This window comes from Passer montanus, unplaced genomic scaffold, assembly GCF_014805655.1.
Source record: "Passer montanus isolate IOZ18808 unplaced genomic scaffold, ASM1480565v1 scaffold2, whole genome shotgun sequence".
Classification (NCBI taxonomy): Eukaryota; Metazoa; Chordata; class Aves; order Passeriformes; family Passeridae; genus Passer; species Passer montanus.
In genome coordinates, this window is record NW_024366591.1 from 18,209,987 (window position 1) to 18,233,880 (window position 23,894).

A 23,894-nucleotide genomic window follows, 5' to 3' on the forward strand; every position below is an offset into this window, starting at 1 on the left:
GTCATTAGGGACAACCAAAGCAGAAATAAAAGTGAGCAAGGTCAGCACTTAAGGATTTTCCATTCAGTCCTTCCACACCAGTCCTGCCAGTGAAGAAGGCAACAACCCAAACCTCTTAGGATACTCCAAGGCAGAAAAGTTATTCACAGCTTGAGCAAGTGTCAGGCTCAGAAAGTAATGAGATCTTAAGTCTCCACACCAACAAAACAAAGCAGAAGTAAATGTAAGTGAAAACAGACAGTTGCACATCACTCTGGACCTCAGTCATCAGGCATGATATTTGTCAAACCTGTAACAACGCCACTGGAGACAAATCAGTACGATCCAAATCCTCACAACCTGTCTGTCCATTGTGTCTTTATCAGTATGATCCAAATCCTCACAACCTGACTGTCCATTGTATCTTTCTTAACAAAAAATGGACAGCTAGTAGCAAATCTCCTCCTGAAGGCACTACAAAAATTTTATCACCATTTCCCAGGGAAAGGTAATTTGATTGCATTAGGAGAATTTTCATTAAACAAATGCTGGCTATTTCTAGGTTTCCCTGTGCATCCTTGGATGATAAAGATGGACATAATTTCAAATCCAAAGCAGGGAACAAAGTTTTCCTAGTATTTCTGGAGCTTGAACAAGTAATACTATTTTAAAACTGCAAGAGCTTGTTCTGGCACCACAGCACCAGAAAATCAAATCACAAATATTTCCTCTCCAAGCCACCAGAAATATTTAAAGCAAACTCCAAAGGGAGAAGGGGAAGACAGCTATCCAACCTTTGGAACATAAACTTCCTGTGACAGAGACAAAAGACTTTACTGTTGCATCTCATGGAAACAGGAGACTATCTTTTAGGAGATCTTGCAGCATTAATGGTCACCTCTAGCCCAGAGCAACCACCATTCAGGTCATCTGCCTTCTGCATTAATACTGCAAAATAGAGCAATGCAGTACTGAAAATGAAACTGTATTGTAAGAATTTTCTATACATCTTCCTCAACTCCCAAGCTACAACATCACTCTCTCTTCAGTGGTCTCTCATTCAAATCCTTGGAAGAAAGAGCAATTTCCAATTCCCTTATTAATAAAAGTAAGTACAAGTTTGGGGGTGGGGGGGGTCTGTTATTGACTTCTAATTCATAACAACTAAGGAAACAAACAAAGTCTTCTCTAACTCCTTAAAAGGATTTAAAAGATACAATGCAAAAGCCACAGCAGCCAGACTCTAAAATCCTTTCTTTTAAAAGCCATCGTGAATCCTACCCATAAGAGCCAGTATGGTTATTAAATTCTCGTACTGCTTCACTTCACCCCTGTTCCTGCACCTTCACCATCTCTCTGTCATCACATATTGGTTATTCATCCATTGGATATGGGTATTTTTTGACAGAATATGTTTTCCTAAAAGACACAGTCAGCAATTTGCTACTGCAAAGTATACAATACACAGTTCTCATAATAATATGTGGATGACATCTGACTGAACACCTCATCTCTGCTGGTTTACTTATGTCTTCTTTCCATGTCCATCTCCACTGTAGAACAGCATACCAGCACCTTTCTAATCAGACCTGCAGCATGCAGGCTGAGGTGTTTTTCAGGAGATGCTGCCACTGCACTCACCCAGCAGGAGCCCCTGAGGCCTCGGGGAGGAGGGACTAATACTGTACAGGCACACTCCTAGCACAAGTACTGAGCTCAATTTATACATTTTTATATAGTATACCTTCCTCAATCTTATTACAGGTCCAGTGAACAGACTTTCAAATTCAAAAGTTCTCTTTGCAACACTGGGAAATAACTTGTATTGGATTTAATACATGTTCCACAGGGTTATTCTACTGGTATAAAAGAAGACAGAACATCTCCTCAGTGGGCTGGCAAAATCTGGAAGGAATCCATCTCTAAAAGGCCTGTAACTCAGAGAAAGAGGACTTAATCCTATGATTTGTATTTGCTTTTAATGGAACCCTATTGCTGCATCAAAGCTTTGGCTGTTGAGAGAAACAGACTAATTCTTGCTCATAATGCTCTGCTACAATTCACCATAAGACTTCGTATAGATATCTTCAGAAGAACCATGTCCCTTCCCCCACTGGTCTCATCTATTTTTAATCTATTTTATATCTTCATCTCCACTTTGGAAAAACAGCAAATGGTTCCAAACTGCATACCTGTAACATGAGCTGGTTTAATTTTATCCCTTGATAAATCATGCAAGTTAGCAGATTTTCACTGCATAGCTTTTCATATCAATATAAAATACAGATGCATTTATTTAATTCTCTCCTAGAATTCAAACACTTCGATTGCTACAGGCAGTTGAATTCATAAACACTTATAGGACAATGGAAGCTGTAGCCCCATTTTTTGGTGACAAATTAAAAAACATAAATACATATATACATATATATGTATTATATATATTATATATAATACATATACATATATATGTATTATATATATATTCCATAAAGGATCCTTTGCCTTAAGCATCAAACATCATTAAAGATCTTCTAACAAACCCTACCAGATAAGAAAGCAGAAATACAAACCAGGGATAAGTCCACGTCAAACTAGATAAGTCCTCAACAGATTCCAGCCCAATCCAAGCTGGAAAATGCAAATCAAACACATTTGACTTACATCATTATTTCTTTAGAGATTAAGTGAAAGTTCCTGTACTCTGTACTGACCATATGAAAGAGACATTTTATTTATATATTGTTCTGTTTCCAAATTATTCAGGAATGTCTTTTCTTTTTTGAACGACTAATGGATAAATACAGATATAATACAAGTCTTCTACTATGCAACTATAGAAAGCTCTCCTAAAACCTCAATCAAAACTTTCTTCAATCTTATAAACTTGGCAATTACTTTCCACAGGCCAGCTTTTTATGCTCACAATGTTTCTACAGATAGAATTCATATACAGTAGATAGGAACCCCACAGTCTTTACAAAAAGATACATTGTTAAGAGCAAAACTCGCTGTAAGCATTTCTCAGGTTCCATATTAAGATTAATGGACTTTACTCAATGTGAAAAGCACTTTTATGAAAAGTCCTTTCTTTATATTTCACAGCAAACAGGACTTTGCATACAAGGCCTGACATTCCATGTGTTCCACACCAAGCACTCAACTTCACCCACAGAAATTTCTTATCAAATTTTACAAATTGAAAAAACCAGGGTTTTACATCAAGCAAATTAAAGGCATGGAGCATTTTAACTCTTAAGCTGGCAACAGATGAACTAAAAATGGACATGTTAAACTTTTGTCATTCTTGTGCCACAGGGGTCTCAGATGCTAACGCTACCAAGGGCTCAAAAAAAAGATGGCATAAATTCACCACAAGTATTAAAATGGAAATGATTAAATACCATCTGCCCACAGACCCCTAAACTGCACCCTGCTACAGCCCAGTGACACTTCCCTTCAGACACTCAGCTATTTGCACACCCTATCATACTCTGCCCTGGGCATCTGCTATCATTCACTGTTAAAAACAAGATACCAATGCAGAAACACCTCTGGTCTGAGCTGATATGCCATTCATAGGTCCATATTTTTGTGCCTGGGAAAAAAGAAGGTACAATATCTAAAGCTGGTTCAACACCTACACTCTTCAAGTCCCTCATTTCCAAACACTATGTAGGGCACTTGTATGGCAGCCAAGATATTTATATAGTAACAGTTCTTAATATACTTACATGACTCGTGAGAGCTGGGGAAGACACCACAAGTATGTAACTCTTCCTCCTTCTCCCTTAGCTGAATTCACTCCCCCTTAAAAGTTTTGCTTAACACTTAAAATAGCTTTATGAGTAACATTTTTTCTATTTTTATACAACAGTAACTATTATCCATACCCTCTATGATCTGCAAGACAGGATTTGTGTTAGTCAATCTACCTTCTGTGTATTTTAATCAGATTTTAGGCAGGTAGATCTCTAGGGTTGCATTTCATGTTTTAGTTATTTACAACTGAAAGGATTTCATAAAAGTCATCCCACCATTCTAACAGAATAGAGAGATCTGTTCTTTATAAAGCAGAGACAGCAATAACACTGCTACTAATGCTTGCATGCTCAAAAGACCAAGGTTCTCACTGTATTAGATAGTGCATCCAAAAGAGAGGAAAAGTGAGAGTGCTTTCTCCCTCATTTAAGAATTTTGTTAGTTATGGTCTTTCTCCAACTAAAGAGTCTCCTGTGGACTGTGATCCATCACAATCACAGCAGGCAGTCAACCTTTGCTTTTCCCAATAACTTTACTTGCTACTTATCTTCAAAAACACCACTCTTCTATCATATTCTTGCTATACATGCAGACAGATTCTTTTCTTGCATATTGTGTGCAACATTTATGGCTCCTTTTTGTTTCTTTTGTCGGCTTAAGTGGTGCCAGAGACCCCTGGTAAAGTACTTGTACCAATCCTCTTTAAATGGCTATATGCATGGATTTGGCCACCTTTGAGATTTACTGTTCAAGCTAGTGAAACAAGAGATACACAAGGATTTTATTTAGAAAACAGTTCAGCTCCTAGATTTTTGCTTCAACAAACATGTCATGAAAAGAGTGTTTTCAAAGGAGAAGAATCTATTCCATGGCACGTACAAAGCGGAGGAGGAACTGATGGGATGGATTGATGTGAGTATTGAGAAATGCTAGATCTTTCTACTCTAATGGGAGAGTCAGCCTTCAAGTGAATGTCTTGCAAAGAGTATTTTGCACTAGACAAGGATTCTGGAGACTATTCAAACCCAGGGCACCAGGGAAGTGTATGACTACCAGCTGGGCCTGTCAGCTCTCCAACTATGCAGAAGGCAACAAAGGACCTCCACACTACACAGCCCAGCTTTCCAGTGGCAGGTTCTCCAGACCACATCTGATATCTCACAGCCATCAAGGATGCAGCACAAAGCAGAGTAATACTGAGGCCTTTCACGGGTGTGAGCACAAAGTGAAAACTATTATTGCGAACCATTTAAAAGATACTAAAGTTTTAAATACTGTAAAATGATGTAAACAAAGGCATTAATCAAAAATTACACAATAGAGAAACAATGGATCAAATTATAAAAGCATGGATCAAAACAAGAGTCGGACAAAAACAACGAGCACAGCAACAGGCAGTTTCTTGAAACTGGACTTCTCAAAACATTTCCTCTTGGACCTTTTTCCAAATAATCTGAAACCACACACATCTAAGTGAAATCTAGATGCAAGTCTGCCAACAAGAAGGCATTGTTTCCACAGAGAGCCAACCAAAATCATTGACTACACCTGCCCAACTTCTGACTAACATTTTATTACAGCAGCTAAGCCTTAATAAAAGGTTTACAAATTAGATCTAAGTAATATAAGCTTCAGTTTCTTGATAACATTACACTGTCTACAAATACAGTTTCCATATTATTTAGCATATATTACACTATAGTGTTCAAGTTATAATCTTTCCATTATCAAATTTACCATACATTTCCTAATTTGTATTTTATCCCTAAATGACAATGACCTAATATATTATCTTGAATTAAAAAGAAACAACTTTTAAAAAAACCAACTTTTTGTTTTATTTTGCCAACCCATCATAAGACCTCAAGTCCTAAGTAACTATAAAAATGCACTAATAATGTAATTAGTAATAATCAACTGCACATCCCAACTGATAGAAACAATTGGAAAACAACTTAAAGATGTATACTTCATATCCCTAGCATCAAAAGTTGTTCTGCCACTAGATGCATTACAAAAATGAGACACTGATAGTGACTCTAAAAAATGAAATATTCTGTACCATTTCTATCAGCTCTACCATAGCAGAGATGAAGCAAAACACATAAGATATGAGGATGCTGGCCATGTGACTTGCTCATTCACACATACTTTTGTTTATCCTGATGGATATCAAGAGACATATGGACAAACTCTCTGAGCAGTCAAGCTCCCTGGTAACTGAACCAGAGACATGCACCATTAGTACCTGGATCACCTTAACAGGAGCTGTCCTGAAGCATTTTCTAAGTCATCAATGAATTTAGTTAAGCCTTCAGCAAGGTTTCTTCTGACACTAGGAAGAGAAGTCTGTCCTCCATAAAGCACAGGCTTAGCTCCCAACACTGACATGGAAGGTATGGTATGAAATTACTTCAGTCCTCATCAAATGAACAGAAACAGAAAGGTGAGTTTGTTGAGGCTTTATTGTAAAAAAAATAATTAAATCAAAAAGTCTGATTTTATTATTAGACGTTCTTATAGAGCTTCTTACAGTGATCACAGCAGACAATGATCTCTTTATGAGCACTAGATAACATTATAATAATTACCCTAAGATAAGAAGAGAATAATTACACTGAATTCTTTTGCAAGGTGCCTTGAGCCCTACTAATAAAAAGCAATGCTAAAAGCTGTGTATTATAAGTATGCTTAATAATTACATTAAAAAGTACAACTTTTTCTAAAGGCTAGCTATAAGCAAAACTGATTTTATTTGAAAGTTCAGCTGCATCAATCAAGTTTTTGTGATAAAAATGAATCAGCTGCACTACAACAGCCTTCTTGGTGCAAGTTCACAATAGAACCATTTAAATCTATTCATTGCCTCACTGAAGGAAATATAATGAATATTTTAAACTGTCCACCACAGGCTCTCTATAGTTCAACATGAGTAGGGCTTTCATAGAATAGTGAATGTGTTAAGGGTTCTACAATAACATCAATAAACATTTGTTGACTAGGTGAGAAATCCAGTCTGTTGTCAGAAGCAGGGATGCAATGTACAAAAAAAAAATAAATTGTCTTTCTATGAAAATCATTCATAACAGTTATAGTTGTCAGTTTTCTAAGCTATTTTTAATCTTATAAATAGCTATCTATATATACTATCAACCCACTACCTCCTTTCAGCCCCCAAGAAACTGCTAATGACCTTCTTACAAAATTCCATTGGGGGCGTGGGGGAATATGCAGGTTTTTTTTGAAATAGCTCTACTTTGCCTGACATTCCCACTGCCTGTGAAAAATGAGGCCCACTCGCACAAATGTTCCTTATAAGAGCAATCAGGTTAGGAACTGCTGGCATGAAGCTGTTTCTTGAATTAGGATTACAGGATCAAGCTGACAGCTAGCATCCCCAGGGATCACCATGATTTTGCTACTGTGGAAAAATCTGTGATGGTATCCTCAAAATAATTTTTCCAGAAATCCTGACACAATGAGACAACAATTTAAGACTTTAAGCTTAAGAATAAACAGTTAAATGTTAGTGGTTCATATGATCTTCTCCAAAGCTGTCAATATTGTATTATGGTAAAACACTTGCTATTTTGACATAGCTCTTACTATACTTCATTTCATTAAACAGATACTTTAAGATTCAAATTTTGCAAATTATTTGCAAAAACAAACATTAAGAAACCAATTTTTTTATTTACAGTTTTTATAGGTATAGAAAATATCCATTGCAAATACCCCTTACCTATTCAAAACACACGATGCTGCTTATGAATCAGTAGTCCTTGGACAGGCAAATTTAATCCTGGCAAAATGAAACTACCTATGACAATTATATGAGTGCAATTGTATTTTTTTAAAGATAAACATTTTCTATTAAGAGGCCTTTGTTTCGTTCTTGTTTGAAAAATATGTATACCTAAACCACGGGCAAAAAAGGACTCTTAAATACAAAAACATCACATTTGACTCAGGCAATCCCTTAACCTCACATTGCTGGAGGCCTGGCTGGTTTCCCGAAGAATCACAGCACGCTCACCCTGTTGTTATGGTGTTTCCTAAGCATCTGCTATGTGCCACTTGCAGGAACGGCAATCCAAACAAGGCAGACCTTTGATCTCACCCCACACAGCTGGTTCTAATCGCCCGTTCTAACGCCTCAGTCAAATTTAAGCACTGAGCTGGTAAAGGATTCCTGCACTTTTTCGGAAACCTTTAGGAAGCCAAGGTGCTGGCACACGTCCGCGCACAGGCGCTGGCTGAAAGGCACGGCGAGAAGACACAACACAAAGAGGGCGAAGGAGTTGCGCTCCCGAGGCGGCTCCTGCACATCGCGGGGCTCGGCTCCGAGCCCTGCGCCCCCCGCCACCCCCAGCCCCGCTACGGCGGGGGCACGCAGCGGGAAGGGGAAAAAAATAGAAGAAAAAAATAAAAACATTTACAAATGGCAGCGCTACGGGCGCTGCACGGAGAGTCACAGGTGATGCCGGAGCCAGCATCCCGGACCCCCGGGCCGCTCCCGGAGCTCCGGGGGAGGGCGAGCGCCACCCCCGCGCCCGGAGCCGCAGGTGTAGGGGCAGGACGGGGGCTGCGGGCAGCCTGCCGCCCGCCTTCCCAGGCTCATCCCGGCCGGTGCCCGCCGGGCGCGGGGGAGCCGCGGCGGGAAGGACGCGGCCTCATCTTCCAAAGTGAAAATAGAAGTTAAAATCTCTACTATTTATAGCAATAGACCATGGGCTTGTAACTTAAAGATAACTCGAACAAACCACAATTATCAGCTCTAGAAAAGCCATCCAACGAATAGTGCATGGGGAGTGGGAAGTGAAAAGGCCCTATCCCCTGCTGGTTTTAGCAATCAAAACTTACAGACCATTTCAAAAACTAAAAAGGTAAATATTTTTCACACCATTGCCCAAAGCTCCATAAGGATTTTATCTTACAACCTATAGCAAGAAGGGGCCAAACTTTGTGCCAGAGGACCAGCTACACGTGCGAAAATCTGAAAGACTGAAGCCTGAGATATACCTTAGAGCTGGGTATACATTTTGTCTGTTAATAAAATTCTCATTTAGGAAAATAATTGCTTTTTACTGAAGATTTTCAGTTACACTACACAGCTAAACCCTGTGACACCTCTTAAAAGGTCCTATAGGTAAATAAAAAAAATAAAAAGCTGTCAGGCTCCACTTCTGGGTGCATTACAGATTGTTATCAACTGGTGAGCTGTGAATTGCCCACTGGATATCTTCACAAGACAGCCATCACCACCACTGGTAGGGTTACATTTCATATATTTCAGTAGAAAATGTTGAGGAGCCAGAATAGTTCAAACCACTGTTCACTCAATTCTTGTGTTTGACTTCAGCTATCTGTATCTTAGCTCAATTCCTAGTTTACTGGCCATCATAAGAATTTAGGTAGGAAAGAAAAAGAAAAAACAGAGAGAGGTTTGCAAAGCACCACTGCAGCTTTAATTGCCTTCGTTATCCTGTCCTCTTCACCCCAGGCACGTTAACTGTGGTACAACAGTGTTGCCCACTGGTCCCTTCTGAGCTGCATTAGAAGTTGTGGCTGGTTCCTAATCACAAGAGAAATCTGTTTGGTAGTTGCTCACCAGCCTCAACACACCTTGACTGATACCTTGCAGGAATCCCATCCATTCTGCACCCAGGTGTGTGTTGAGGAGTGAAGGAAAACACACGAGAAGATGTTTTTTCCGTCTCACTCTATCAACATAACACATTTGTCTTCCCAAAATGAATTTACACAGCTGCACAAGAGTCCTAGGAACTAGAACCAGATACTGCAGGTGTTTAAACCTTGCAACAGAGTAGCAAGTCCCCGTCTTTTTCAGCTGCATGTGTGAATCAACAAGATCATCTTCTGTGCTGGGGATGGACTACAGCATTCCTCCATGTGCAGAAGGGAAGCTACAGCAATCTCAGATAAAGTCCTTAATCTGAGGGAGTGGAACCAAGAGTATCCTTACAGATAAGACAAAACCTCATCTTCCAAAGTGAAAATAGAAGTTAAAATCTCTACTATTTATAGCAATAGACCATGGGCTTGTAACTTGCCTACAGGACACTGTTGCTCTCTAAATGCAACAGGCGATCACAGTTGGGAAAATACCACTGCTGTGCTGCATCAGGTTTCTGAAATTACTGTGTTCTTTTTTGAACTATATTTTACTGTGATTAAAGGTACCTCTCTTGGATAATGAAGCATTTTAAAACATACTTAATTTACACTTCACAATAGTTTTTGAAGATATATACAAAACACACAAAACCCAAAGGAAATAGAGAACTTTTTCCTTCACTAGCCCACTCATCCCTTCCTCCTCCAGTCTACTAAAGTCTTACCTAAACTATCAGTTCATTAGATTATGGTGCTAACAGTATAACAATTAAAAGAAATAGAAAAATTTCCTTTATAGGTTGTGGGAAAAAAAAGGCACATAGAATTCACCTGCGGAACACTACCTCACAGAACCTAGAATAGGTACTGAAGTGTCTTGCAATGCAAAAGCAGCTTTTGTAGATGCCTCCATTGTTCTACTTTCCTCCTTCACCTCTATCTGGATTTACAGCATGAATGACTGTCCCATTTTTAATGCATTAGAGAGTTTCATACGCAAAATTGCTCCCTTTTTTCACATGCAAATCTATTCATTCCTTCCACAAGTAAACTTAATGCATTTTTGTTAGTTTCATATGCTCAGCTGATTCCAAAAGGCATTTCCTTTTGATGTACCTCACCCTGAATTTTCTTCCACCACAGAGGAAGACATCAGAAAAAGAGAAACAAGTCAGCTAACCTGGGCAGATTCCCCAACAGAGCAAGGATTTCCTCAGTAGCCGAGGGAACAGCCAGGCTGAATGAGGATTGACCAAACCCTCCAGTTGCTGTTCACTCCAGCTTCCTCCTGCCTCATTTTTGTTGTGGAAGCAGCTCCAACCTTCCACATATATTTTGCCCCACTTCTTCAAGACCTGAACAGGGAAAACAAGACCTGCATCCCCTCAGAGAGGAGTCCATTCCAGAGCAGGATTCCTGGTAGGACTTGTGGCCCTGTAGGGAACCCAGGTGGAGCAGGGTGTGCCTGCAGGACTGCATCCAATGGAGCAGTTTGGGAGGACTGTTGCCCATGGGATGGACTCACACTGGAGAAGTTCATGGAGAGCTGTCTCCCATGGGAGGGACCCCACACTGGAGCAGGGGAAGGACTCTTCTTCCTGAGCAGTGGCAGAAACATATGGTGATGAACTGACCAGAACGCCCATTCCCTGTCTCCCTGCACCACTGAGGAGGAGGAGATGAAGCTGGGAAGGAGGGAGGGGCAGGGGGGAAGTGTTTTTAAGGTCTTATTTTACTTCTCATTATCATGCTCTGATTTTGTTAGTAATAAATTCAATTAATATCTCTAATTCAAGTCTCATTTGGCTGTGACAGTATTTGGTGAGTGATCTCTCTCTGTCCTTACCTCAGCCCATGAACTCTTTTCTCTGCCATGTTCAGGTGTGGAGGGGCATGATAGAATGGCTTTGGTGAGTCCTGGCATCTAGCCAGGGTCAAACCACTACACTGCTAAACAAGGGAAATATATTCATATGTGGGTTGGTTTTTGGGGTTTTTTAACTTTACATAGTATTTCAAATTATGCCTCACAAGATAATAACTGAAGAGATGAAGATTAGTACAGATGGCATGGGATCAGAACTAATTAAGTGTGGCAGTGGATGGTGCTCCAAAGAAAACAGACTGAGGAGATACAATAAATGGAGTCCCTGAGGAATTAGTCATGATACTGTCCTTTCTAATATTTTTGTTAGGTGACCCTAGAACAAAAATATGAGTGTGCTAATAAAATTTGCTGATCACACAAACCTGAGGATCAACAATACAGCCTAGACTCAAAATAGATACATCATTCTGAAAACAATGGGTGACCCCCAGAAGCAGACCACTAAAAAGAATAGGATTAAATATGATAGTACAAAGTCATGAATTGAAGAACTTGAAAATTTTAAACTGAAAGCATGAAGTGAAAAGAGAGAAGAAGGAAAATCTGCATCTGTCAGTCAGCAACAGAAGACCTGTAAGGTATTTGATGACATCATGAAAGAAGATAATACTCCCAGAATTTCAAAGAGAGTTCCAGAATATGAAAAAGAATGTGCTGAATTTCAAAGAGAGTTCTGGAATATGAAAAAGAGTGTGCTGATCAATTACATTGAAGAATTAAACTTGAAATGGGCACTAAGGAGGGCCAGGGGAAATAGACATGACTATCTGTGTGTTACTCTATTAAACAGAGTAATTTTGCCTATTTCACTTATTGTATCAGGTTAGGCTCCCTTTTTATGCACTTCACAAGAAGTCTAGCATTATGAAACACTAGTTCAAAGTGAGCCCTTTGAATATGTCTACAATATAAAAAAGATAAATTAATATCACTTTCTCAGCAAAGAGCACATTAGAATATTAAAACAAATAGCAGCTGGTAGAAATACTTCCAAGGTCCCTAGGCTTTTCAAACAAGTGTCTTAATGGCAGAGATATAAATTTATATCTTTTTCAGCTTAAATCTAAAGAGACCCATACCACATAATTTCTTCAAAACCTCTCATTTTCAAGTGTGGTCTCATGAGCAGCTTAAGTAAAAGGACAGGGCAGCAAAACTTAAGCAGTCTTTTTTCCCCCCCAAAATTCAATGGAGATAATATTCAAATACAAATATAAAGACAGAAATCTTGGAAGATGCGAAATAAGAGAAAAGCCACCAAAATATTCAAGGTCTTAGGCACAGTTTAGCACCAGAGTCCCAAATTAGTGTACTCTGTACTATTACCTTCCATTTTAGAAGATATGACAAATACAGAGACTGTTGAAAATCAAATGTTAATTCATTTAAAAAACACCCAAATTAAACCCAGCTTAATTACAGCAGAATGCCTGCATTATTGTGGGTAGTTCTACAGAGGAACATGACCAAATATTTAAGTCCATTTATTCCACTGGGAAAAAAAACACATTTCAAGGTAGATTTAAGAGTAGAAAAATACACAGCAAGAATATGACTTTTTGCATTTTTAATGGTTTTAGGAAAATATAATACAATCATAGAAAGCAGCTCCGTGTCCAAACAAAATTATTTAAGAAACACCCTTACTTTCATGAATACCTGATTAGGGATTTCACTGATCTTTTTAATCCTAGTGTTAGAAGGACACAAAAATAAATTCTAAATGTGAAAGGTCTGGTTATCCTTATTAGCACTCAATTTTCTATGTTTGTTCCCCCTTGAGACCTCCACCTTACAGTAATGCCACTCAGTGTAAGGACTGCAAAATCCCTTTGCTCCCTAAATGTTGAAAAATATTGTTGAGCAAGGAAAAGTCTCTTTCTTCCACAGAGTAAGCATGCTGTGGAGTCATAGAATCATTAAGGTTGGGAAAGATCTCTCCGATCACCAAGTCCAACTGTTAACCCAGCACTGCCATGGTTCCCATAAGACCATATACCCAAGTGCCACATCCACATGCCATTTAGACACTTCCACAGCTGGTGATTCCACCACTTCCCTGGGCAACCTGTTCCAATCCCAGACCAACCTTTTGGGGAAGAAATTTTTCCTAATATCCAACCAAAACCTCCCCTGGAAAAACTGGAGGCCATTTCCTCTTATCACTTGGGAGAGGAGACCAACCCCCACCCACCCAACCACAACCTCCTTTCAGATTGTTGTAGAGGGTGATAAGGTCTCCCACAAGCCTTCTTTTCTCCAGGCTAAACACTCCCAGCTCCCACAGCCATTCCTTGTAAGATTTGTGCTCCAGCTCTTCACCAGCTCTGTTGCTCTTCTTTGGACTCACTCCCTATATTCACAGTCTTCTCTATTTGTTTTTATGACTCAGTTTGGTTATGATATTCATGTAACTATGATGACAATGAAAAAATGCATCACATTAAAGCTTCCTTCACTGTTTCAAATTTAGAGTGTAGTGGATTGCTTCTCATAGCTAGCAAGTCAAACAATAAAAGTTTTTTTGTTGGACCTTCACAGTTTCTTTTGTTTTATAGTACATTAAAAAAAGAGCTAGAATAACTGCACATTGAAAAAACAGTCTCAATTTGGTCTAGTTTTTCATACTTGCAGCAAACTACTTTAGGAACCACCTTCTGAAACACGTCCACCTTCAGAATTTTTCCTTCCCACTCCCTGCAGCTCCTTCTGGCTCCTGCTGTCACACAGTAGGCTAAACAGGCATAAATAGCTTTAAAAAACCTTACCCAAAGCCAAAAGGGGAAACATTTACTGATTCCAAGACTTTGGGTTCCCTAGTCCTCCTAACAGATTTGGTCAGATGCTTAGCTTTGCCCACTCCTCATCCCTCCTCTAGGGCTCCTCTCAAATGCTATTTGCAGCTCCCTCTGCCCAAAAGGCAACCTGACCAACACTAAAAGCTGTCACAGTCCTTTATTACATTGGCCTTGATGTGGGTGTGCTTAACAATATTGAGTTCAAATATTCATTAAGAAACCAGGCTTCTTTTTTCTTCAGTTTCATACTGATTTCCTAATATTAAAATATAAAATTAATCTCTGTTTAGACTGAAAGTAAAATCAAATATAGGGAGCATGCTTCATTTTACAGCTGAAGGGAAATTTTTCTTTCATATCTGGTTGATGATTCAGAAGGTCATCATTATTCCAGGGTTACTCACTTCTGCTGAAATTCTAGCTTCTGGAATACCTGTATATCTAATGATATGACACACAGGCAAAACATGTCTTACACACAATCAAGTTGCCAGTGTAGGAGAATTCAGAGATTAAGAGGAAGCAAAACTACACTATCATTCCACAGAGAAAAGTGGTCCCATTCAGGACAGAGCCAAGTAGAATTGTAGGTCTAATATTAAGAAAGCTTGGTCTCTGGTTGGATAAAAACAGGGCCTTTTGTAAGCCCTGTTTTATTTATGTAATTTAGATCTAGTTAATTGCAAGTAAATGTTTTGATCCTTATGCTCCTTCTGATCTTGCTCAATTTCAGAATTAACAGGAAATAATAGTTACAAGCCTAAAATACTCTTCCCCCTCTTTCCTGCCTTTTTTCTCTTTTGCCCTCCTATCTCACCCCTCTAGCTTTGATACATCAGGAGCATAGCACATGAAATGGATTGTTTGCTAGGTGTGTGTACCTCTCTACTGAGAGCGTATGAGCTGTGCCAACATTGCAGAAACATGCAACACTATCTTATCTGCAAGTGAGATCTTCACAGCTCCAAGGGTGCCCATGGCTCTGCACATCCTGCCATTTACAGCTGGGGCCATCTTCTCTGTAACAGAAAAATGAACAGCTGCACAGCTCTGACAGCCAACTCCTTCAGTCTGTGTCATCCAGAAATGTTGCTGTTTCTTTCCTGAGGGGTTAGTTATGTGGCTAATCAATAATCTGTCAGTTTTGGTGTTGGATGGGTTTTCAAGCACATTCCTGCATTGGTATTATGAGTCTTAAGACTTCTTCCAGGAACCTTACACTTCTTGTTACTAATGCCTAGAACTGCTCAAGCACAAAAAGCTAAAAGCTGGCAGTAATTCTTTAAAATTTTCACTTACTTTTTTTTTTTTTTCCCACTGGGCAGCAATTTTATAGTCTGCTTCTAGTCTTAATCTTCTTTTTAGTGCTAAGCAATCAGAAGTGAGAAAGTGACTTTTTCAATCTATGGAAAATAAAATCCCTAATATCCAAAGACCATGGGGGGTGGGGGGGTTGCCCCTCATATTAAAACTTAATTGGTAGGTGTTGTAGTTTTTTGTTTGGTTAGGGAACATACCAAATTTTACCATTACGTATCTGTAAACCAATAAAGCTACTCATTTGGGGGCCAAGGAGGGAAAAAACTTTCTGTATGTCTCACTTCCATGCACTATGAGCAACACTGTAAGGAGAAAGATGCAGACACCCCCAGTGCAGACTGAAATACAGTAAGATTGAGTGTTGTATGGTCTTCCACACAGTATGATGCATGTGATTTGAGGAACAGGTACCCTAAAATCACATGCATTTTCTATTATGAGGAAATAAAGAAAAAAACCCTCATTTTAAAATAAACCTCATAAATCTTACTTCTTATCAACAATGACTTATTTTGATTTTCACTCACTAAAAATTATGTAACTTAATATGGAGCAACTTCTAAAGCAAGCTCATGGTGTGGAGATACACAGACCTACCAGTAACATCTGATGGCAAGATCACATTTCAGACTCATCATTTCAATGTAACATGGCTGTGTACCTACAGAGAGAAAACTCTGGATACCTAAACAGCTAAGACATTTCTGAGCTAAAAATATTCCAAAATCTCCAACAGTGAATATCTTTTTAGAAGGACACTTGGAAGCTGAATATTCAGCTCTAGCTGAAACCATATCTGATGGTCCAAAGCACGGTAAGTCTCTGACCCACCACTGCCCAAGCTGCAACAATTTTTTTTAAGCAGCTTAAAATATTGGCAAGAGCTCCCCTTACTGGTCTGCTTTCAAACTATCAGCTCTTCAGTCCTGAAAATCTTTTACATGAAACAAAGATGGGTAAAACATTACTTATATTCCACATTTCAGAAAAAAAAAACCCTAAAACAAACAAAAACCCAGATCCACATCAAATTAATATCAGATATCCTATTGTTTACATTTCTGGTTAGCTGCTAGGTCATAAACCCAAAGATAATGACTCAGTTTAGAAAGAAATTGTTCTTCCATCACTGTAAACTTCAACAAATTTTGAATCCTTGATTTTGTACAGCACATATAGGCCTTGCCACAGCCTAAATTATAAAACAAACACCCAATTCTAACATACTGAGTAATGCACTCATTTCACAGTAACCACCACCACCTTCAATGGGATCACTTGTAGGACAATCAAGGAGTCAGCGTGGAAATTTATATGGAATTTGGAACTGCAAAAAAAAAATCTATTATGAAAGCTTTCTGTTTTCTTCAATCACCTACTGTTTGATTTTAAGAGCAAAATAAACCTCTCAGACTGTGTTGGTTTGTATGATTAAAGAGTGGTTAAGATACATATACAGATATATTTATATATATATATGTATACACATTTATATGATTTTAGTGCCCTACTTTTGTAAGGTCAGCCTAGGGGCTGACTGAACTTTTATGGTGAAAAAGCCAACGAAGAAAGGTTAAACAGAAGTAATTTTAATGACACCATGAAGTATCCTTATCTTTAATTCACAGTAAACAATCTTGTTTACTTGAGCCCACAGTAAACAATGCTGTTAATGCATAAAATACACGTTCTCTGGATTGTTCTCACACACATGAGGTGGCCCTGCAGAGCTGAGTGAGAAAAAACTGTAAAATCTGTTGTTTTGGCACATTAGAAAAAAAAAATAGAGGGAATCAGAGGATATTCTTTTGAATGTAGCCTATAATCCTGGAAAGACTGTAAAACAGGATTTCTTAATGTATAACAGCACTTGGAGGAGGCTTAGTACAGCACATCAGACAGCCATCTAGCTCTCACCACTAAGTAACAAAAACCAAAAATCAAAAATACCCCCTCAAGCCCCCCAATTATCATTATAAGTACATTAAACAAATAAACAAACCATTATTATTCAAATGGATTCAGATGCCTACATTTTTTGTGAAACGCAGGTGGTTTAGCTACAGAACCAAATCTACTCAGTCTAGTTCTCTCAGGTAAAATAGAAGAATTTCCTAAAGCATTCTCTATTTTCTTTCAACAGCAATCTCTATTTTCTTTCTTGAGGACACATCCATTCTCTCTAGTGATTGTTGGTTATTTCCCCCTTCACTGTACTGGACAATTATTCTTCCTGGGCTAGTTGTTTTACCAGAGAGAAGGAAGAGGGACTCAGGCATTGGTTACAAGGAAACCAAGTCACTACAACCCCTAACTAGACTGACCAACCAGGGTCATACTCACTGTGCTGACAGCTCCCCCTGCTAAAATAACCCCCTCTCCAGAATTAGCTTATCCCACAATTTGTAAGACTATCTAAATATGTGACAGCATTTAGACTTCCTTGCCTTTTACACAGCTTTCTTTGAAGGCCATTAATAAACATTTTTTTTTAATTTTGAGGTTTCAAACAAAAAAACCAAAATGCCCAATAGTATAATCTTCAATAAAAGTGAAATGTTATTGCTTTATTTCACTAGGAAGCTGCATTTTCAGTTTCTATCCCTCTCTTCCCACAACATGTTGTTTGAGTTATTCAAATTCTCTTACCTTCCTTTAGAGATCTGTCTCATCCTTCTATCAAATACAACTCTATCTTCTGCATGTGTTAACAAAAGAAGAATTTATGAGCACGTTCAAGTTACAATAACCACACAAGAACAACTGTTTTCATCACAGAATGCTAACAAGTGAACTTGCAATCTTATTTAGATCTAAGTAAGTAGCAAGTAATAAAGGAAGTTCAAGTAAGTCTCTTTTATGTAATTGTACTACCATGCTCTTCTTCCAGTACACAAAATACTTTCAACTCAAACTGAAAGTAAAAAGTGAGCAGTGAAAGCCCTTCAAGATAAAATTTGGTGCTTCTACAAGCAGCAACAAGTCTCATTCAAGCTCTATTTTGGCTGTTCAAGCAGGACCTGAGAACACTGTAATTCTTTGATAGATATTAGCAAAAAAGTGAACATATTAGTTATGGATACAAACATTAAATTAACATACAATATTCCAAATTCAGTGAAGGCTGATTTTCTCACCCTATCAACTCTATTATCAAAGTATGGATATATTTAAACAGGTCTCCTACAGCTTTTATTCTCAAATGTTTCCAGCCTTTAAAAAAAATGTATCTTTAACACAGTGTTCCATTCCAAGCTGTACTCACCAAGAATATTACACACCTGAATGAAAACCAGCACAAAAGTTTAAAATCTGTAAGTGTAAATGCTGATTATCTCAAAATGTATAGATATTTTTAACACTAGTATCTACTTTTCTCCCATCTGGGCAAATATTTTTTGTTATTGTTGAAGCATATATGTTCTAAGACTACATGCATTTAAAAACAATCAAAACCTTTCAGAGGTCCAAGTTTATTCAAATCATGGAAACCCTTGCTTGATTTAGTTTTTTGTTTGCTTTTTAAAATCATACACATACTCAATTTCTAAAGTTTCCTCACTGGATTTCCTTCACCATACTACCTGATTCAAGATCCTTTTTTCTCTAGGAGCTACAGTGAACTCAGCTCTTTAGACTACATGTGATGATACCAACTTACATCTTCAGTTTATTCTTCCAGCACAGAATTGGTTATGCCTTGTTAGGGTACAGGAAGGATCAAAAGTATTGACAGGTTTAGAAGTTAAAAGTCCATTAACTTGTTTGCTCAAAAAAACCAAATTGTGAGCAGAGACTATAAGAACGCATGCCCAACTGTTTAGTTTATACAGTTTGGAATTTCTATCCCTCTGTACTGCATAAGCCATGTATCAATTGTAAATATAAACTAAAATACAGGGAATACAACAGCAAAGCTGTACAGTTAACCAGGAGAAAAAGACAAGAACTGCAAGAAGTTTATTACAGACTGAAAAGGAAAGTCACAATAGAAATGGAGCACTAGACATGTGAAATACAGAGAAGCTCAACATGTGAAATTCCAAACATGACGTTTCAAATGCTGTAATTTGAAGAGTGATGGATGATTTACCTTTCAGCAGAATCTGGATGGAAAATAAAACAGGATTCCAAAGAAAGGAAACAGACACTTCTCAATAAATTTTACTAAGCTACAATGCCATGTTAAAACTACTGATTATTTCTCCATTAAATGAGCACCCAATAATCTTGCAAAAAATAACAGTTATGAGGTCAATGTTTGATCCATCTCTTGAGATCAATCTCAAGAAAAAGGCAATAAACCATAAACCATTTATAAACAGGATTTAAACTTCTTATTTCAGACATGTAGACGGTTCTTTCTTTTCAGAAATGTAGCTGGTTCCTAATCTACATGACCAGGGAAGCATTCACTAGTGAAAGAAAGAGATTAAACAATTTGGACCCAAACTCATTGTTCTATACAGTCAGAGAAAAGGGAAGGTATCAGAAATGTCATGAAGTTAAATTTTACAGGGCTAATTGCTTATCCACATGAGCCTGAATATGCACAATTCTACAGAACTTTCTTTGGATAGCTTTTGGATGAAAAACATCTAGTGAAACTTTCTCCTGAAGACTCCTTCTTCCGAAGAAAAAAAAAGCAAACCAAAAAACCAAACTGAACAAAAACCAAGGACAAACCTACCAATTAATCTGATATCTACTGGACAAGAGAAAACAAGCAGTAGTGGGAGAGTCAGTAAGGAAAACTGTTCCTTATAAAAGCCTTTCTCTTTACACTTTTTCTCAAAGACAAAATGGTGGTATATATCTGATATACACGAGTAGGTCTGAAAACCAAGCCAGTGTCTGAGCTAAAGTTACAAATACCGTGTAAAAAAGCCCCAAACAATGAAACCATAATGCTACAAAGCTTTTTTCTTTGCAGCAAAAGGCAGTGAGGGAAAAAGAACTAAGCTGAAGAAAAAAAACCCAACCCATAACCAAAAATCCAAACCCAGCTTTCTTGTTTGTTAGGTAGAGCATGGGAGTCTGATCACATAACTTATTTGACTGTCAGCTTCAGTGAAAAAATACAAGCAATTATATCTGTAGAACTGGTCTCTAATTTCTGTCACCCTTTAATTTATGATGATCTAGGGCAATAGATTTTGTTGTCCCAATCCCTCCATATCACTCCTTCCCCTCCAAACTCCCACCACCTCTCCCTAAATGCAGAACAACTCAGAAAGCACAGCCTTGGTAAAAGTCAGCAAGGAGTATGGGGCACTTGAAACATACTTTAACAAAAAAACCCTAACCAACACAACAAAACACTCAGACCACCTCTCATCCTGCTGCATAAAACTCATCGAAACCCCTGACCATGCCTCTAACTTAGAGGAGTTCCATCAAGCACAGATTCAACAGACATTCTTTACTTTCTATCAGTCACACTATAACCAGATTCAATCACACCCAGGAACACAACACGTCAGAAGACCTCATACAGCATTCCAATACAGAAACACTACTCTATTTTTTGGGTCATATCATCTTGCAAGATGAAAACCTGAAGGAAAATGAGAGAGCATGCATCAAAAATTCTCAAGGGAGCTCCTCAAATGTGTAATTTTAAGTCTTTTAATAAAGATACCACATTCTTTCAAAATGAGAAACAAAATCCAATTCCAGACTGTTTTGTCTATGAAAATGATGCATTTTCTACAGTAGCCACTTCTATGTAGAACTTACATGCCACAGTGTTATCTATTAAAACAGTAACAACCCAAACTACTGAAATTCACTGTTCCAAAACTTGCAGTAATCTCATTTTTCTGGTTTTTCTCACTTCTGAGTAATAGGAAATGAGTTCTGGTCCATTAACTCGCCCACTCTCTCCTGGAGGAAGCTGACCAGCTCAGCTAATACAAAGACATGAGTTTCATCCAGGTCTTGTATGATGAACTTCTTTCCCAAAGCATTCGACTCATCCAAGTAGAGCAGAAACTGCTTCATTGCAGGGTCACTGTAGAGACAAACACACGTCAGACCCCACCTCACAGTTACAGCTGCAAACAGAAGAAACACCATTCAAAGGCATTCCCAAAGGGTTTAGGAAAAATAAAATGAATTTTCACAACTTAAATACAGTTTGTGAAGCTTTAGTAAAAGTCAATTCTTTCCAAGTAGTTTTGGTTTCTATAGAGACAAAAAAAGGTAATAAAGTCTAATGAGTAGAACCAGCTGCTTGATTAGCAGATAAGTTTCTGTTTGCTGCTGTTAAAGCAGCTTCAAAAACACTCAAACCAAAACTGAAACTCAAAAGTCCAGCCCTTAATAAGGCAAGACTGAACTTACATTCCTGATTTCAGCAATAGCCTCATAAAAATGTTTCCTTAAAGCATAAGGATAACCAAAAAAGAGGAGAACACAAATCTCACTCAAAGTAATATAGCACAGACAAAGAGTGCCCATATAAGAATTATACATTTCTCACACTCTGACTGAACAGTCACAATGTCACCTTCTAAACAAAATTTAAATGTTTAAAAGAAAACATTTTGGAAGCATGGAACTGCTTTGTGCAGTTATAGGTTGCAAACATATTAAGAGATTAAATGTACAGCAGAAATCTTGCACATCACATAATGCTATACAGTGACCCCACAAATCTTGAGTGAAGCTTCCTTTAATTTTGGAGGTAGCCAGGGGCCTGAGTCTCAGTCCAGAGGTGAGATTATATGAAAACAGGTACATTGCACCTACACCAAAAGCTGACATTTACCAACTCCAAGCACATTCCTTTTGAATATGAACTACAAACAGCACCACACGTTAGCCTTGCACTGAAGTAAGTCTAGAGCTGGTTAAATAAAAACAAAACAGGAAAGGAGAAATGAAAGATTACCTCATCTCCCTTAAATATCAGTAGAGAAACACTTGGTTCACAAACAACAACAGCAAGAAACTCTGTTTGCAAGCAATACAAAGAACAAGAGGGAGCATCCAATATTTTCAAGGAAAAATGGATCACTTGTACTAGGGTAAGTCGTGCCTGACAAGCACACAGATAACTTACATATACACCTAAAATCTTAACTTGTGCCCCTTTCAAAATACGTCACAATATTAGGGGACCATCAGACATGGTAGAATATAGCTTTGAAGCATAATTTCTCATAGTTAATGCTTATTTTAGGTATTTTACATAATGTTCTCTATTAAATTAAAATAATCTGCAGACTTTTATATATATATTTTTAAACTGGATTTTTGTAACAATGTGATTGCTAACTTTTTTGCCATCCTATTTTTTAACCCCATATTCATATGCAGCTTTCTCTTCCTTAAAGAGGTTAGGCATAAGTGGAAAACAGTCTCTTGAATAGAAAAATGGGAGTTTGGCATTAGGATATCTACAATTGCCTTCTCCTTCTTCCCCCAAAGGATGCACTTTGCTTGTTCAGCACCACCCTTTCCACAATAATTCCTTTTTCTGGGCTCTTCAGTTACTTCAGCCAGTTCCAGGTCTAAAGAAACACAGCCTTTGACACGAGGAGAGGCAGTAAATGCTGTTACTCACCACTCAACCAGAACACCTTTCAGAACATTCACCATCTTCCCGGCTCCCTCACGAACGCTGAAGAGTCAGCAAGAGCAACCCCTGCTCTGGATCTGTGAAAAACAGAGTTCACTCTTTAGAATGTTTGGAGCTTTAATAAAAGATAAAAGAAGGACAAATTTCTAGCGCTGGGGTGCTTTTGGCAAATGGCCAAGAGCACAGAGGTAGCCTAAAATTATGCTCTCAGTATATAGTTACATTGCTGGGTTACATGCATATTCATTCCTTTATACATTATTCAAACATTCCTTAAGATTTTGATGTTTCTCTTGTTTGGTTTTAACCTCTGACTTGTCTGCAGGACATTGTAGTGATTAGGTCCATATATTTTATTTCTTCCTGTAGTACTATCCTGTTGTTTGACACTTCCTGACAGCAAAGAATCAATAAATCCTTCCTAGATGCTTATGCTCTGCTTTCTGTCACTGTTATCACTTGCAGTCCGCAGATGTAAGAAACAAAATAATTGCTTTACACCATTCTCTGAGTTAGCTACATGGAAGCATTTTAGTCTCTATTTTAGCAGTTTGCTAAGGCTTACAGTATATCTATCACTCTATTCATATGAGCTATACAGTGTACACATAAACAGGCTATAGTATACAAAAGCAGTTAAAGCAAGTATAAATTGTACTGTATCAAAATACTTGTGATGCAAAAAGCTGATCTATAAAAGTGAAAACCGATGTCATATTATCATCTATAACAGCACTGGCGAACACAGGAAATCCGAAAGCACAACTCGCCCCACACACCCCAACACACAAACCCAAACAAACAACGCCTCGGTTAAGCTCAAAGACTCTTTACAACCCTGCTCCCTCACACGGCCGCACGCCGAGGCTCTCCCCGTCCCCCACGCCGCCACGTCCCTGCGGGCGGAAGTGATTCACCTGCGCAT

General features: G+C 38.3%; 1 protein-coding gene across 2 annotated transcripts; it reads right to left on the reverse strand.

The window, feature by feature from the left end:
• Positions 1–20,994: 20,994 nt before the first annotated feature.
• Positions 20,995–23,886, reverse strand: GTF2H5 (general transcription factor IIH subunit 5). Of its 2 annotated transcripts, none has more exons than XM_039706993.1 (3): positions 23,820–23,886; positions 22,955–23,046; positions 20,995–21,397 (listed from the first exon to the last, which is right to left on the reverse strand). In XM_039706993.1, exons 2-3 carry the CDS (start codon positions 22,987–22,989, stop codon positions 21,217–21,219), a joined length of 216 nt encoding a protein of 71 aa, XP_039562927.1. In that variant the 5' UTR covers positions 22,990–23,046; positions 23,820–23,886; the 3' UTR covers positions 20,995–21,216. The 2 variants fall into 2 exon arrangements, with proteins under 2 accessions (XP_039562927.1, XP_039562928.1); XM_039706994.1 differs by having other exon boundaries at positions 23,807–23,875.
• Positions 23,887–23,894: the final 8 nt, after the last annotated feature.